The sequence below is a fragment of the Bison bison genome, unplaced genomic scaffold (assembly GCF_000754665.1).
Source record: "Bison bison bison isolate TAMUID 2011002044 unplaced genomic scaffold, Bison_UMD1.0 scf7180017864143, whole genome shotgun sequence".
Classification (NCBI taxonomy): domain Eukaryota; kingdom Metazoa; phylum Chordata; class Mammalia; order Artiodactyla; family Bovidae; genus Bison; species Bison bison.
In genome coordinates this window covers 5791753-5808488 of record NW_011494715.1, presented here as the reverse complement: position 1 = coordinate 5808488, position 16736 = coordinate 5791753, and the positions used below count along the sequence as shown (strand labels likewise).

Below are 16736 nucleotides of genomic sequence, written 5' to 3'. Positions count from 1 at the left end.
TCCGAGAACCCTGTGCCCACATAGGGCTCCACTCCCCTTTGCCCCCTCCACACTCTGATGATATAGAGGGTTGTACTCTAGGTAGGGAGAACGGATACCTAAATGCCTTCCTGCTTCCTTTCCTACATATGTCACATGTAATTCACCTCGCTCATGCTCACATTACCCAGCCTCCAGAGCACTCAACCCTAAGATTTAGCTTTTAAATCTCATAATCCATTGGGTCCAAAAACTAAACTCCTAAAAATTTCAAGGTACACAAAGGAGAATTTTTTTTTTAATTTGATTAATTTGAAAGAAAGTAACTGCTACTTTTTCCATTTTTGGATTGATCAGGGTTTTGAAAAAAATCAAAGGGAAACTAGAATGTGGATTCTCAGCAAATTGGTGAGTGTAACATTTTAGGAAGGACTTTAAAACCAAGAGCTAGGATAAAGACCGATTTTACATGTTAATATTTTTAAAATGCATCTATTAGTATATATGTTTATATATAGTTGTATATGTATATCTGCTAATAGTGTATATCAAAGTGTATTGTCCTACTGTGTATGTATAAAATAACAATTGAAATGAGGCTTATCAGAATTAATTTGTCGTATAAAAGATGTTATTCCTGATTACCCACATATTAAATTTCATGAGTGTTTAGTATTTTATCTAGGATTCTGAGACATTATTCCGAGTTGATTATCTATATGCCTGATAGATTATTTACTTATGTAGGTAGGGATTTATGTTCTGTAGGACATAGTATTCAGTTACCGTGTTGTTTACACATACAGAGTAGATTTTAACATTATCTCGTAAGCTCCTAAATTATGCTTTTTCTCCATGAGTAGAAATTAAAGGGAGCAGTTTCCTATTTGTACGTGAAAGAATTTGTGTGTAGTTAGTTACGTTTTTCCGCCAGTGAAATAGTCTGTATTGGTAGGTATTGCTCCACCTCTGAAAGTCTTGAGATAGATGACTTCTTTTAAGAGGTCTTAAAGAATGTGTAGTGTATATCAACTAAGAAAATTTGGATGTTCTTAAAGCATACAACTTTTAAACATTCAGTCTTTAATAGTCTTTGTTTGAGAAAAGAAAGCATTACCATTTTGAGCTAGTATACATAACTCTCTTCCATTCTGTTTTGGGAAGCTTAAACATATTTAACATTAGGAATTTAGAGCTGTTTTTAATAAATTATGTACATCAGGTTTTCCATTTTATAACCTTTTGTCTTTAACTACAGATTTTTTCATTTATGGAGCAAATTAAGCTCTAATATATGCAAACTCCATAATGAATAAGACACAATCTTTGTGCTCAAGGACTTTGCTAGTAGAGATAAGACCAGATCAGGAACTACTATAATACAGAATTGCATGTAATATATTCGTATGTATATTTGAAATGGTTAAAGTTAGCTATTAGAAGAAACAATCTTTTTTTAGCTCTGAGGGTCAGAGAAAACTTCTCTGATTAGATGGTGATTATTATTTTAAGATGTCTTTTAAAAAGGGTGACTTCATGAAGAGGCATTACTGAGTGTATCTAAGTGATTAGATAGAAGTAGAGTGGTAGCTTATCTTGGAAGAAAACTATGGAATCAAAGAAAGATCAGCCTACACTTCACTTTACTGTTAAGACTGGAGAAGTAGAAATCATGAGGATAGTGAGAGCTTATAAGGGTGGAAAAATGGATACATTCTCTTTAAAGATGTCGAATTTTAGACAGAGGAAGTAAGGCGTAAGAGGTGAGACAAATTTGGAGTAAATGAAGGAATTTTCACACCAAGAAATTGGTGATTTCACAGGATATGATGTGGACATTAGGAGTGGCAGGTCGTTTGTTAAAGGTGGAATGAATGAGGGGGAATATGTGAAAGCTTAGAGAACAGGTTTAACCCAGTAGGATGGAAGTTTTTGAAATACATAAGAGAAGGTTAAATGCTGTTACTATTTTGCAACCACCTAGTGAAACCAACTAAACGACAGAACACTTGCATCTAAAATGACTTTATAGAAATCTTTTCATGCTGCCTTAAAATACCCAGTACAGATGTTAACTTCAGTCTTACGTACTTATAGCAGATCATTTGTTTCTTTTTTTCCTGGAGTTCTCTCTGGCGTATTATAAAATGATAGTCATTGTTTATATAATGCTTTTACAGTTTCAAAAAGTCTTACACTGAAGAATTTTTAAATTTTATATATTAGGTATACACATTTGATAATAATTTTCATTTAATTTTAATTTCAGTGCTTGTAGAAAAATCTTTAAAGCCTTGTGATGGGGTAGGGGGCATATTATTGTTCTTATTTTACCAGATGATGAAACCAACTTTATTAAATAACTTGCCCAAGCACACCCTTTATCTTTTAAGTTTTGTTTTTCTTCAGTTTGAAAAAGCTTCTTTCTGGTAAAGCAGTTGAGTAAAGAGGTTTTTATTTTTAGTTTTTTAAACTCATTATGGATATTTAGAAACTTCCCACGTAACTAAAAATAGAATCTCTCAGAGGGTTAAATGAACTTCTACTCCTTTGCAGACTTTTTGGGGTTCCTTCTGTCTTGCTGCAGTGCTTGGTAATATCATACCGCAGGGCTGTGAATAATTCACAAACTGGATGTGCCCTATTGGAATAATTGAGTGTTATCTCCTCCTTATGACTTAAGTCTCTACTCGAGGAGAAATTGATTTTAAATAAATCGATTTAAATTCCAATTTAAATCAATAGTCAAGAAAATACCATCTCATCATTTTCCCCACAAAAGCTCATTTTTATTTAACCTTACTAAATACTGTCTTAAATTCAGTTTTCATTTTCCTAGAAGGATATTCTGTACATTGGAATGCAATGCTTTACTTAAATTTTTTCAGCTTAATTTTGCATCTGTATCAGAAACCAAACAATTTGGTTGTTTTATTTACATAAACCAATTGAAATAGATACTGCTGAAGTTTATCTCTTGCTCTACTGACTGTTGTTGGATATTTGAGAGCCAGATGGTAATGTAGACGGGTATTTTGACCTTTAAATGTATTGTGCCCTTTTCTTTCAGATATATAAATTTCAAATTACGAATGCATATTTTTCAAAGAAATGTTTCCAGTATGAATAAGCATTTTGGAAGGAATTTGGCCAGTATCTAGATCAGTATGAGAAGCTTTAAGTACTGGATTAGGCTGCTGATTCTTTATTTTCTTCCTCTGGGAATCTTTTTGATTAGGATTTCCAACCAGTGGATGAAGAGTAGACTGTGGAGCTCCAGATTGGAAGCTGTCCCTACCATCACTTCTCTGCTCTTTTCCAGAATTCCTGAAAGGGAGCATGAAATTCACCAACAGAGCACTTAGCTCCTCCTCAGCAAAGGACTGCCAATCTGCTCTGAGTAAATCACTGCTGATTCTTTGGGGATAGGATACTTTACTTTTCTCATTCCAGATAATCTGTAGAGAGACTTGAGCTCCAGTCAGGAGTTTGCAGTTCACAAAGCAATGTATAAAGATTTCATGGTCCCTTTGTCTGAGATCAGGAGTCCGCAGAGCTTTTCTGTAAAGGGTTAGATGGAAAACATTTTAGACTTTGTGGGCAAGAGGCAAAATCGAGGACATGATACAGATACTTATATACAAGAGAGAAAGCAAATGATCACAAATTTTTATTTGCAAAATTCAATATAGAATAATAATTGATCATCAAATACCATCTTTAAGATACAGGCCTACAGAGAATATTAGAATTTTTTGGTGAGAAGGGGATAATATTTTGCTCAATTCATGTTCAAAGTTAGTATTCCCTATCTCAAATTGATTGCAAATGTTCATCATGAAAACTACTTTTAGCTCATTGGTGTATAAAAACAGATGGGAGGCCAGATTTAGTCTATGGGCCATAGTTTGCTGATCAGCTGCATTAGACCATAAGTTACCACTATTCAGTTATTTTGAACTTGAACAAAAAATCCATTTGTGTGATTCTTTTGAACATTCAAAGAGAAATTGATTAGTTTTAAGGCTTTAGGTATAATTTTCATTGCAGTATTATGTTTGTCTTGGTTCCCATTCATTGTCATTCTAGTGAATGTCTCATCTTTTTGAGAATTTCTTGGACTTTTAAATAAGTAAAAATTTATAAGAGTCTTAGTGGAGGAAAAATTAGGTCTATGATATGTAATGTCAAGGACATAGAATATAGTATAGTTTTAAGTATCCTGTGTATTACATGTATTAGGACATTAATGTGTCTTTTATACTAAAATTTTATATTCAGCCCACCCTGGTTAAAATTTTTTTGGTTTATTAAGGACAAAGAAGGCAAATTAAAAGGCAAAAAAGCGCCTTAAAATGGCCAGCATTTTAGCAGTTGTGAGAATGATGATTTTTGTTCCTTTGACAGAGGTTTTCAAATGAACTGAACATGATTTATGCAGTTGCATAGTTAACATGCAAAACCACAATCTACTCACAACTGATTCTTGTTGTTGTTGCTGCTGCTTTTTATTTTTCTAGGATTTCTGTCTGTATAAGATACATTCATTCCCCAGTAATGAAAATTTGCATATACCATATGGCAGCTTGTTCCTAATGTGAATTATACACAGCATGCGATTAACCGTCTCTGGTATGAGACTTACATCTACTGTGGCATTCACTAAAGCGTCTGTCTGATGGTGTGCTGTTTTAGGACTTGAATATTTGGTGTTTCTTGGTTTGTTTTAATTTCATATTTTCCCACAAGCTCGGTCTGTTTTACCTTTATTTTTGTGTCCTTTCTTTCTATGTTCTCCCCACCTCTCTGCTTCACCTTTCTTAGCAAAGATGAGGATTTCTACCTTCAACATACATTGTTGGTCTTGTCTTCTGTTTTTGTTAGGAGGGACAGCAGTGTGATAAAAGAGGAAATCAAAGCCTTTCTTGCCAATCGGAGGATTTCCCAAGCAGTTGTTGCACAGGTAACAGGTAAGAGCTGACGAGCCCTTTATTCTGGAATCTGGTCTAGTCTCTGCCTTCTAGTGCAGATGTTGGAATATTGCTTGCATTTCTGCATTGCAGTGCAGATCTGTCAACTTAGGCATAATAATGTATGCCTGTGATTTAAAACCCATTGTCTCCGATATCTTGGAACTTCTCCAGTGATTTTTTTTTTTTTTTTATCTTGTGCTAGTAAATTTTACAGCATTTGTAAAAAGCACAAAATTCCCTATTTTATGACTAAAAAGGATTCTCTGGTTTTCTTGTAATTGTGACAGAGCTTATGACACATGCACATCCAACTGCTTTCAACATTTCATATTTTTAAAAGCTTTACAGTCCTCCAAATCTACTCCTTGATTTTACCAATTAAAAAAAGATTCATGGGAGTGAAGGATGTTGTGTGTTTTAACCACTTTTTCATATGTAAAAGAAAATGTATATTCTCAAACCATAACTGAGAAGATAAGAATTACCAATGTCTTCTCTTTATTTTTTTATATCCCATCGCATTACCCAACCAACGGCAGCCCCATCCTGAGTATGTGGTGTATATGTGTCATTCTCTATTCAGATTGCATTTTTTATGAAGTTCTTGAATTGGGGGGTAGCATGTCTTTTCTTTGTTGGTCTGTAGTCTTCTTTTCTCAGCAATAACTTCTAAGAGCTTAGTAAAATCAACTATGTCTTAGTCATGGGAGGAACTAGAAACTCTTTCAACTACACACATGTTGTAGTTGATATATTGTTGTGTGTTGTATATTAACAGATATAAAAATTAATTTGTTTCTCCCATTCTTTTTTTTAACATTCCAGTAGCATCTCTGTGACTTTGGCCTTTTTAGCCTTTGCACCTCAGTTTCTCCTATTAATACATTGAAATAGTTGAATCTGGTCTTCAACAGCACCTTCCAGTTTTAAGATGCTATTTCTGTTCTCTAGACATTGATACATATCGAAGCTCATTTTCCTCAAATGTTATTACTGACCATTTGGCTAAAAATGAAACGTGAGATTTTGGAAATCTTAAATTTCAACCCAAGAATCTAAGGTCACCCAGTCTTAGTATGTGCGTAACATATTACACTAGTAAAGTATTTTATAAATGATACTTCTGTTCATGGTTTAAAAAAAAGTTAAAGGCATGTCCCTTCCTCTAGAACTATTTATGAATCTAATTTTTGTAATCTTCAGTTGTTTTTCAATAGGATGCTTAAAATGTTACTTTTATCTTCAAGGATTAAGGTGTGGTGCCAAGGGCATTATAAGGGCAGTTTAAGTGGGTTTTATCAAAACCCACTGATATGCACTGTGGAAAGATCAGTTGTCTCTCAGGACTTTTAATTCAGCCCCCAAGATTAGAAGCAATAGTATCTTCTAGTTTGCCAGCCTAAAAAAGAAAAAAAAGAAAAAAAGAAAAAACTATAATGTTATAAACAGCATGATAAAGTTGATTTTGCCCAAGTGGAAATATTTCTGAATCTCTTGAATACCCTGAATCTTGAATCATCTTGGACCTTTAAAATAGTGTCTTTGAAATCCATCAGATGTTGATGCAAATTATAATACAGTACCTCTAAAAGGAATTTCTTTGACATATCTGAGGCATTAGCTATACCATACATCAAATACTGCCTTTTTTGAAAGGGAAATTAAAGATGTTTTAGCATCTTGCCATTTAAAATGTAGTCCGTGGGATAGCGGTATTGGGAGAATGTACCCAATTCTCCATTTACATTTCTATGTACATCTGTCTATCTCCATTTACATTTCTCCATTTAGAGAAATTTCTACATTTAGAAATGTACCACCCTAAACCTACTGAATCAGAATTTACATTTTAACCAGATCACCAGGTGATTTGCCATGAGAAGTAGTGTTCTAGGAAACTGGTGAGCTTTCCTGACATTAACTGCCATGGATTGGCATTGTCTAGCATTGTCTCAGTCAGTGACAGTCGTCATGATGCCATCTCTTGTTTAGGAAAGCAAGAGTTGAAATTTTTCCATGTGTTGTCTGTTAGAACTCGTGGACTTTTGCCACTGTAATCATAGGATTTGGTACCATTAAAAGGTTCTTCCCCTCATTTCTGCCTCACCCCAAGTGATATCACTGCCTCTTCCTCCTCTTCATTCCTAGTCCAAACTTGGGTTCATTCATATATCTTTGGTTCTCCATTGTATGGAAAATGAAGTTCTTTATAATCTACTCCAGCCTGCTGTTTATAGCCATCTTGTTTTCAGTATCCTTGCTAGCTGGACTCAGCTACTTGCCATTTCTGTATCTGTTCGCCTGGATGCTCACAGTCGTTGACTGTGCCTAGCTTGCCTTCATCTGCTCACGCTGGTCTTACCAATTCCTGTTAATCAGTGTTGTTGTTGTTGAGTTGCTGAGTGATGTCTGACTCTTTGTGACCCCCTGGGCTATGTCCCGCCAGGCTCCTCTGCCTCTGGGATTTCCCAGACAAGAATATTGGAGTGGGTTGCCATTTCCTTCTCCAGAGGGTCTTCCCAACCCAGGGATTGAACCCAAGTCTCTTGCATTGGCAAGCGGATTCTTTACCACTGAACCAGCAGGGAACCCTTTATCAACATTACTTCTGTTACTATCCTCATTTTGACTTCTTTGATCACTGTAGCCCATGTAGACCTCTCTTTTTTGCCTGAAATTAATACACTTAGTTTACCACCCTGAGAGGTTAAACTTCATTTCAGTTCTGCATTTTAGAGTAGTAGTCTTTAAAAGCAGAGATCTTAAACATTCTCAAAGAGTCTAGCATTGCACATACTCTCTGAAGATCTCATGTTTCCCTAGAAAAGGAGTACTAGTGAAGCTAACACAAGGTATACATGTGAAAATTTATCCAGTGACTTTCTCCAGTGATATCTCCCCTCTGGAAATACTTACTTACTCAACAAACGCAGCATGAATTTCTGCCCTTAAGGGATTTGCATTTTTCTTTTATCTGCTTTAATTCAATTGTTTATGTTAGGCAGGGGCTCAAGGATGATTTATAACCAGATTGGTTCATTGTCCCTTTGGTCTACTTACTGAATTCATGTATTTCTCATGTATTACTGTCACATTTCCACTCAGCCTGTCTAACCATCCAGCTAAACTCAGAAGCAATGCTTTTCATTCCAGAAAAGAGATCTAGCTAGAGAATAGTAAGTTAGTGAGAACTAGTATAAAGCTTAGCCCTCATAACTGACCCAGCTGAGATAAAGAAGCCAAAGTTAGAAAGGCTTCTAGGCACTTGGGCCTCACTCACTGGGGCACCTGATTAATATATTGGCACGTTTTTCTGCCTGTTAAACAAATTAGTCAAGTTTATCTTAGAAGAATAGCTACCTGATGAAATCTCCCCCAACATAAAAGATGTGGTGCTCTGGAATCTGTCCTAGATTGGAGTCAGTTAAGTTTAACTCCAGTATGTGACGTAATGAAATAAATCAACCTTGGGTAAAAATGAGAATGAGTGGTGCATAACAAAAGGAAATGCTAAATAAAAATGTGTAGTGAGGTGCAAAATTACCACACATGTGCTTGTTCCAGAAACAAAATACAGAGGCTTCTTTTTATAGATTTGGAGGATTTCTATAATAAGATCAACAAGAAGTTCATAGGTGGGGTCTGTATAAATAATATCCTACTGATAGGAAAAATGACAGTATAAACAGGATATAATAACAGTGCCTGCTGAATTTCCCAGCATGTTATTTGTAGCTTCTTTCACAGAGTCATAGCTGCTCCCGAGAGTGGATTTTTACCCCTGTAAGAGATCGGGCAAGTTTCAAAATTCTCACTAACAATGGTAAGGTGGGGAGCATACATAGTCTTTGCTTTAGTAATAAACATGTAGGTTTTATATTCACTTTCAGGGTGAGACATTTTCTTGGGGCGTGAGAATTATTAAGACATGATTTTCTTCTTAGGTGACCTCTGGGGAAAATCAGGCTGGCAAAATAAGTGGGTAAGTGGGCAATGCTTTAGTGTGTGCTCATCAGCTAAATAGGTATCCTAATTAGATTCATGTCCTCTTAAAAAGTAAATACATAAAAGAAGAAAAAAAGAGTCCTCTCTAAGTTTTAAGAAATTTACCCCAATTCTGTTTTCTTGGATGGTAGTGGTATAATGGGAAAATGACCATTAAACTTTCGAATGCCAAAATTCTAGTCCTTCTGTCAAATAGCCTTGTGATCCAGGGCAAATCACATAACTTTGCTGAGCCTCATTTTCTTTATTTATAAGATGTGGGGTTTGACCAAATGTTTTCCAAGTATCTTTTCTAGTTGTCAAACTCCATTCTGTTTTTAAACAGCTAAGTACATTTAACAAGTGTGCATTTTACCCCTCCCTCATGACTCTTATTCTCCAAATGTAAGAATTTGTATAAAGAGAAGCTCTGAACCAGTTTTAGAAATGTTTCAGCTGAATTCAGATCACTTTCCCTTTCTTCCTTATCTTTAAAATGAAGAATAGGGACTTCCCTGGTGGTCCAGTGGTTAAGACTTCATGCTTCCACTGCAGAGGGCATGGGTTCCACCTCTGGTTGGGGAATTAGGATCTCACATGCCGTGTAGCATGGCCAAAAATCAAACAACCATAAAATAAAACGAAGGATAAAAGCACTACATATTTAGTTTAACTACAGTAATTTCTTTACAAAGTTTTGTACCTATTGATCCTCTCGCTGATTAGAGAACTTCAGACCTGACACTAGAAACCAACTAAAATGTCAATATACCTTTTAAAAAAAAATGGACATTATGTTTCAGGGTAGTTGTATATTCACAGCAAAAGTGAGCTATAAGTATAGAGTTCCCATATACCTCCTGCCCCTCCACACACACACACACAGCCTCCCGTATTCTTCGCATCTAGCACTTTATGAACCTACATTATCACCCAGAGTCCCGATTTACTTTAGGTATAAATGGTTTTGTACATTCAAATAGGTCTTGAAAAAATGTAATTACTATTGTCTACCATTATAGTGTCAGAAGATGACACTCTAGTTTCATTGCCTAAAAGTTCCCTGTACTCTACCTATTCATCCTTCCCTCTTATCCCCTGACCCTTGACAACTGCTGAGCTTTTTGCTGCCTCCATGGTTGTGCCTTGTCCAGAGTGTTATCATATAATATGTACCCTTTTCAGGTTGGCTTCTTTCACTTAATAATTGTTTAAGATTCTTTAATGTCTTTTCATGGTTTGATAGTTGATTTCTTTTTAGTGCTTAAGTAATGTTTCATTGGATGTACCACAGTTTATCCATTCATCTACTGAAGGACATCTTGGTTGCTTCCAGCTTTGGGCAATTATGAATAAAGCTCCTGTAAGCAAGTAGAATTTACGTTTATATTAGAAAAGTAGTATTGGTTGGGCATAAGTCACGGACTATGGTATTATCCTATTATAACCAAATGTAATTCTAATGCTTATCTAACAAGATCTTATCAATTCCTACCTGATGAATTTTACTAGCTCATGTAGAGCTCTACTATGAAGGCTATTATCTGTCTATAAATATGGCAGATTTCTGCATGTAAGTTGGAACTTGTGTTTCCAAATTGAAAAGGTTTAGAGCTTTAGTTTCTATTAGGAGAAAACGTCCTTTCAAATATAAATGTTTTTGCAAAGTACATTTTAGGATTTTCCCTTGTCTCTGAAGAATAAGAACAGATGCTATCCTCTGGTTCAAAAAAATTATTTTATTCTCATTTTCTTCTACATTCAGCAATTTGTTGCCAAACTGTTTTCTTACAAATACAACACATATGGTTACCTTTCTTTTCCTCAGTAAAAAAAATCCAGGCTGTATATCTGAACACCCATTTTTCTCACTTTGGTGAGAGCTGTGAAAAATTGGAGTGAAAATAATTTCAGAGGACACTTTTTGTCATTAGAAAAATCAGTTTTCTATAGTTTTTGATATTTAATGTCTTACCAGGGCTATTAGCATCTCACATGCAGTGTATGAGATTATACATTTTTGCTGTTAAACTTAAGAAGGTTGATTTTCAGTATAAAACAGGATTTCTCTTCCACCTGTGTTTAAAATAGAAACTTTATTTTTAAAAACTTTATTCTACCAAAAGCTTTGACAAAAGTGATTTTAAAAAGTTAGGCACAAGTGTGGTTTTTCATCCCTCAGTAATTTTCATTTTTGTTTCTTCCCCGTTCTTGCTTCCTAAGATCATGGAGAAAAGTCTGTACTTACGGTGTAATATTCCTTCAAGAGTTTTATGAAATACTTCTTACCTAACATAAGTAAATTTTCTTTATATTAAAAAAACCTACAGGAAAAAATAAAGAAGAAATAACCCCGGTAAGAGTCAGAAGGTGTCTGTGTCTGATAAAATAGCATAGCCTAAAGTTCAGCAGTAGGCAGTATTATAAATAGCAACCTGCAGAAGAAGACTCAGAGGGAATGGAATAAATACCATTTTTACTAAATTACAGTCTTTTATGCCTTAAGGAATATTCCTGCCAACTCTTGTTAATTCATCAGTTGCTGCATTTATTTATTATTATTTTCTGGTTGCACTGGCTGTTCATTGTTGCACGTGGGCGCTCTCTAGTTGCAGCGAGCAGGGGCTGCTCTTCACTGTGGTGCGCGGGTTTCTTTCTGTGACGGCTTCTCTCGTTGCAGTGCACAGGCTCTCTCGGCACGTGGGCTCAGCAGTTGCAGCTTGCAGACCCCAGAGTGCAGGCTCACAAGTCGTGGTACATGTGCTTAGTTGCTCTGAGGCATGTGGAGTCTTCCCGGTCCAGAGACTGAACCCAATGTCCCCTGTATTGGCAGGCGCTTTCCCATCCACTGCGCGCCGGGAAGTCCCTGTATCTATTTAGGTGAGGAACTGAAGCTTGAACTAACAAAGCTTGAGGGCCTTGATATCTGAGAGACCCATAAAATTTTGAAACAATCATGCAAATTCTTAAGGCCTTTAAGAAAGCTTTTAACATCAGTGTGTATCAACTTCATCTAAATTTAACTACATTCTTTGACAACAGGGGTTTGAATTGTGTGGTTCCACTTTATGTGTGTTTTTTTCCCCCCCAATAAATGTAGTATCACATAGTCCATGGTTGTCTGAATCCATAGATTTAGAACCATGGATTTGGAAGGCCAACTCTAAAATTATACTCGAATTTTGAACTGGGCAGAGAGGTCAACACCTTGAGCCGTGAAGTTGTTCGAGTGTCAGCTAACTGTGTATCATTTGATCCTCACACAGTAAAGTTGAGGTATATAGGAGAGTGTTTTTCTTCTTTTTTTTAAATAGGCTTTATTGAGGTAAAAACTTTCTTAAAAGTGGAGTTCTCTCTGAGTTGTACCAAGTTTACAGAGTGGTATAATCATTACCAAAATCAAGATATAGAACATTTTTGATATCTCAGCAAGTTTTCTCATGCCTCTTTGCAGTTAAGTATCTCTCCCCACTGCCAAGTCCCTTGCAACCATGAGTATGTATTTTGTTAGTAACATTATATAACTAGAATCATGCAATATATACTTTTTTAAAAAGTTTATTTTTATTCAGGGGATAATTGCTTTGCAATATCGTGTTGGCTTCTGCCATAAAAAGTGAATCAGCCATGAGTATCTTATGTCCCCTCCCTCTTGACCTTCCCCCTCACCCCCTACCCCATCCCACACCTCTTGGTTGTCACAGAGTACTGTGTTGAGCTCCCTGTGTCACACAGCAACTTCCTGTTGGCTGTCTGTTTTACAACGCTAATATGTATGTTTCAAGGCTACTCTTTCAGTTTGTCCCACCCTCTCCTTCCCCCACTGTGTTCAAACTCCGTTCTCTATCTCTGTATCTCTATTCCTGCCCTGCATGTAGGTTCATCAAAACCATTTTTCTAGATTCCATAAATATGCATTAATACATGATATTTGATTTTCTCTTTCTGACTTATATCACTCTGTGTAATAGCTCTAGGTACACCCACCTCAATAGAACTGACTCAAATGTGTTCCTTTTTATGGCTGAGTAATATTCCATTGTATACATGTACCACAGCTTCTCTAATCCATTCATCTGTTGGTGTATGTCTAGGTTGCTTCCATGGTCCCAGAGCTATTGTAAATAGTGCTGCAGTGAACATTGGGGTGCATGTATCTTTTTCAATTATGGTTTTTTCAGGGTATATGCCCAGTAGTGGGATTGTTGGGTCATATGGTAGTTTTACTCCTGGTTGCCTAAGGAGCTTTCATACTGTTTTCCATAGTGGCTGCACCAATTTACATTCCCATCAGCAGTACAAGAAGGTTCCTTTTTCTCCATACCATCTCCAGCATTTATTGTTAGCAGATTTTTTGATGATGGCCATTCTGACCAGTGTGAGTATCTGACTTCTGTCAGTTAGCATGAAATTTTTGAGATTCATTAGTGTTGCTAAATGTATCAGTAGTTTGCAACTTTTAAATCCTGAAACTAGTTCAGTGAATGGATATAACAAAGTTGATTTATCTGTTAATCAGTCAGTGGACATTTGAGTTTTCCTGGTTTTGGCTATTCAAGTAATGAATATTTGTCTGCAAGTTCCAGTGTGGATATATGTTTTCATTTCTCAAAGCTAAAAGTAGTTACAGGGTTATTAGTAAGTAAGAAACTGCCAAACTTTACCAAAGTGGCTATACTATTTTGCATCCCCATCAGGAGTATATGAGATTTCCGGTTGCTTTGCATTCTCTTACTTGGTATTTGTGGTACTCTTTGAGTTTAGCCATCCTAGTGCATATGTAATAGCATCTCACTCTAGTTTTATTTTGCATTTTCCTAATGACTATCTTTTCAGATGCTCATTTGCTATTCATGTATCTTATTAGATGAAATGTCTTGTCATATCTTTTGCCCATTGTTTTTTAATCAGGTTGTTTCCCTTATTGATTGTAAGCATTTTGTGGATATTCTGGATACAAGTCCTTAAATATGAGGATGTACAGATACCCAAGTCTGAGACTTGCATTTTTATTTTCTTATTGTTGTCATTTAAAGAGCAAATGTTAAACGTAATTATGTTTATTTTTTCTTTTTCCTTTGTGGTTCATGCATTTTGTGTCCTAAGAAAATCTGCTTAAATGAAATCTCAAAGATTTTCTTTAATTTTCATCTACAAGTTTTCTACAAGTTCATACATTTATTTGAGTGTGTGAAATATTTCATGTTAGTTTTTGTGTATGTGTGAGGTAAGGATCTAGATGTATTTTTTTTTCCCCCCACATGATTATCTGATAGAGTACCATTTTTGGAAATAGTCAGCAGTTGTCAAGACACTAGACCCTATTAAATTACATTGGCACCTTTATCAAAAATCAATTGAATGTGTATGTGTGAGACTCTTTGTGGGTTCTCTATTATGGTCCATTGGACTTTATATCTAGTCCTATACCAATACAAAGCTCAGCTTTTCAATTTCTATAAAAAAGTATATTTGTAGTGAGATTGTGATTGGGATTGTGTTGAAAATATGGATAAAGCTACCATCAAGAATCTTTGACTCACACTGAGTGTTCCCATCTACAAACAAGGTATATCTCTCCATTTGTTTAGGTCTTCTTTATTTTCCCTCAGCCATGTTAGTAGGTCTTGCACATACTTTCTTAAATTCATCTAAATATTTTATACTTTTGGTATTACTATTTTTATACTATTTTTAATTTCAATTTCCAGATTGTTTCTTGCATCATAGAATAGTTGATTTTGGTATTTTGACCTTTTATTTTGTAACCTTGCCAAAAATCCATTTACTTGGTACATTTTTTGATAACTTTTTTGGTAAATTCTTAGAATTTTCTACATGAGCAGTTATATCGCCTGTGAGTAGAAATAATTTTGCTTCTTCCTTTTACTGTGTTTGTCTTCTATGTCTTTTTTTTTTTTTTTTTGCCTTATTGCGTGGACTAGCACTACCAGTTAAATATTAAACATAGTGATGTGTATAGACATCTTTGCCTTTTACCTAATCCTAGAGAGCAAGAATTCAGTATTTCATGAGTAAGTGCCATCTTAGTTGTAGATTTTTCGTAGATGTCCCACATCAAGATGACCCTTAAGGGAAGTTCTCGTCTACTTCTAGTTTCTGAGAATTTTTATTGTGAATGGATATTGTACTACATCAAATGCTTTTTCTGTATCTGTTGAGATGGCAATGTGGTTTTCTCTGTCTCATTATGGTAATTACATTGATTTTCAAATGTTAAACCTTTCATTCTAAGGAAAACTCCACTGAATTATGATGTATTAGTTTTTTATGTAGTTTGACTCAGTTTGCTGGTACTTTGTTGGAATTTTTGCATCTGTGTTGATAAGGGGTTATTGTTCTGGGTTTTATTTTTTTATTCTTGTAATGTCCTTGTCTAGTTTTATTACTATGATAATGTGACATCATAAGATAAATTTGAAAATGTTCTCTTATATTTCTAGAAGAATTGGTATAGAATTTGTATTATTTCTTCCCCAAATATCTTTGAGACTCTGATGGGTTTTTTTTATAGTGACTATCATATTAAACTTGGTCGTGCTGCTGCTGCTAAGTCACTTCAGTCGTGTCTAACTCTGTGCGACCCCAGAGATGGCAGCCCACCAGGCTCCACCGTCCCTGGGATTCTCCAAGCAAGAACACTGGAGTGGGTTGCCATTTCCTTCTCCAGTGCATGAAAGTGAAAAGTGAAAGTGAAGTCCCTTAGTCGCATCCGACTCTGCAGCCTACCAGGCTCCTCTGTCCATGGGATTTTCCAGGCAAGAGTACTGGAGTGGGGTGCCATTGCCTTCTCCAAAACTTGGTCATGACTTACTGTTAAATCTAATCCTGCAGGTCTTGTGCCCTGTATTGAAATCAGCAAAATGGAATGTACAAAAGTAGAGATGTAGGGGTCATTAATACTTCACATATTGCCAATACTTTTCTACATGATGTTACCCTTGGCAGAAATGTTTTTCTCTTGCCAGTGGCCTAGGATATCAGGATTATAAACCACAAACCAAACTGAATTTGGTTTGGATACAGCAGTAGCCCTTCTCCTGTGCTCTAGTATGTCTGAGTAAAGAACATAGTTTTCACTCACTTCAGCTAAGGGATTTTGCTTTTTCTAGAGTTTACAAATGTTGACTGACCTATCTCTGAATCTGTCCCCAAGCAGACCCATGGACAACATCTTGGTTTTTTGGACACACTGATTTTAATGTATATGTCCAGTATAAAATTGCCACAGGATTGCTGTCATTGTTTATGATGGGAATCATAGTAAAGAGTTTTTAGAAACATACTTAATGTGACCCCTATTGAATATTTCTAGACATTTTAAGAACTAGGATATGCTGTTTTCATAAAATTGTTTCTTTTTTCTCCTTGGACTATTTTAAACATATAGATTTTTCGTGTTCCAAGCCCTTCCATTACTAAATACTGTTAGAAGGGCATTCATTACCAATTTGTCTTGATTTTTTCTAAAATATAAAGAGTGACTTTGAAATGTTTGAGTGCCCTTAAAAGAATTATCACACATAAAAATATTCAGTAGGAACTCTCTCTTAAACCACTGTTGTCTGTACGATTTTCAGTCTTTAGCTCTGCTTTATCACTGTGTTGAGATCTGTCAGGACAGCGTATAGTCCTCTGAGCTGTAGATGACCAGTTGGTCTGCTTTTTACTACTGTGCACCTTGTGAGCTATGCCTCTCTTTTTGGAGAGGTTTTTTTTTTTTATTTTTAGCTGTAATTTATTTTAACACTTGGCAAGTGCTAGATGCTGTGCTAACTG

The 16736-nt window shown here is 35.6% G+C and overlaps 1 protein-coding gene across 1 annotated transcript in view; it reads left to right on the top strand.

The window, feature by feature from the left end:
• Positions 1-16736, top strand: part of HMBOX1 (homeobox containing 1) — a 195453-nt gene that overhangs the window by 91421 nt on the left and 87296 nt on the right. The window contains exon 4 of the mRNA XM_010840284.1: positions 4864-4949. Within this exon, the coding sequence (XP_010838586.1) occupies positions 4864-4949 (86 nt within the window). The remainder of the gene's footprint in view (positions 1-4863; positions 4950-16736) is intronic.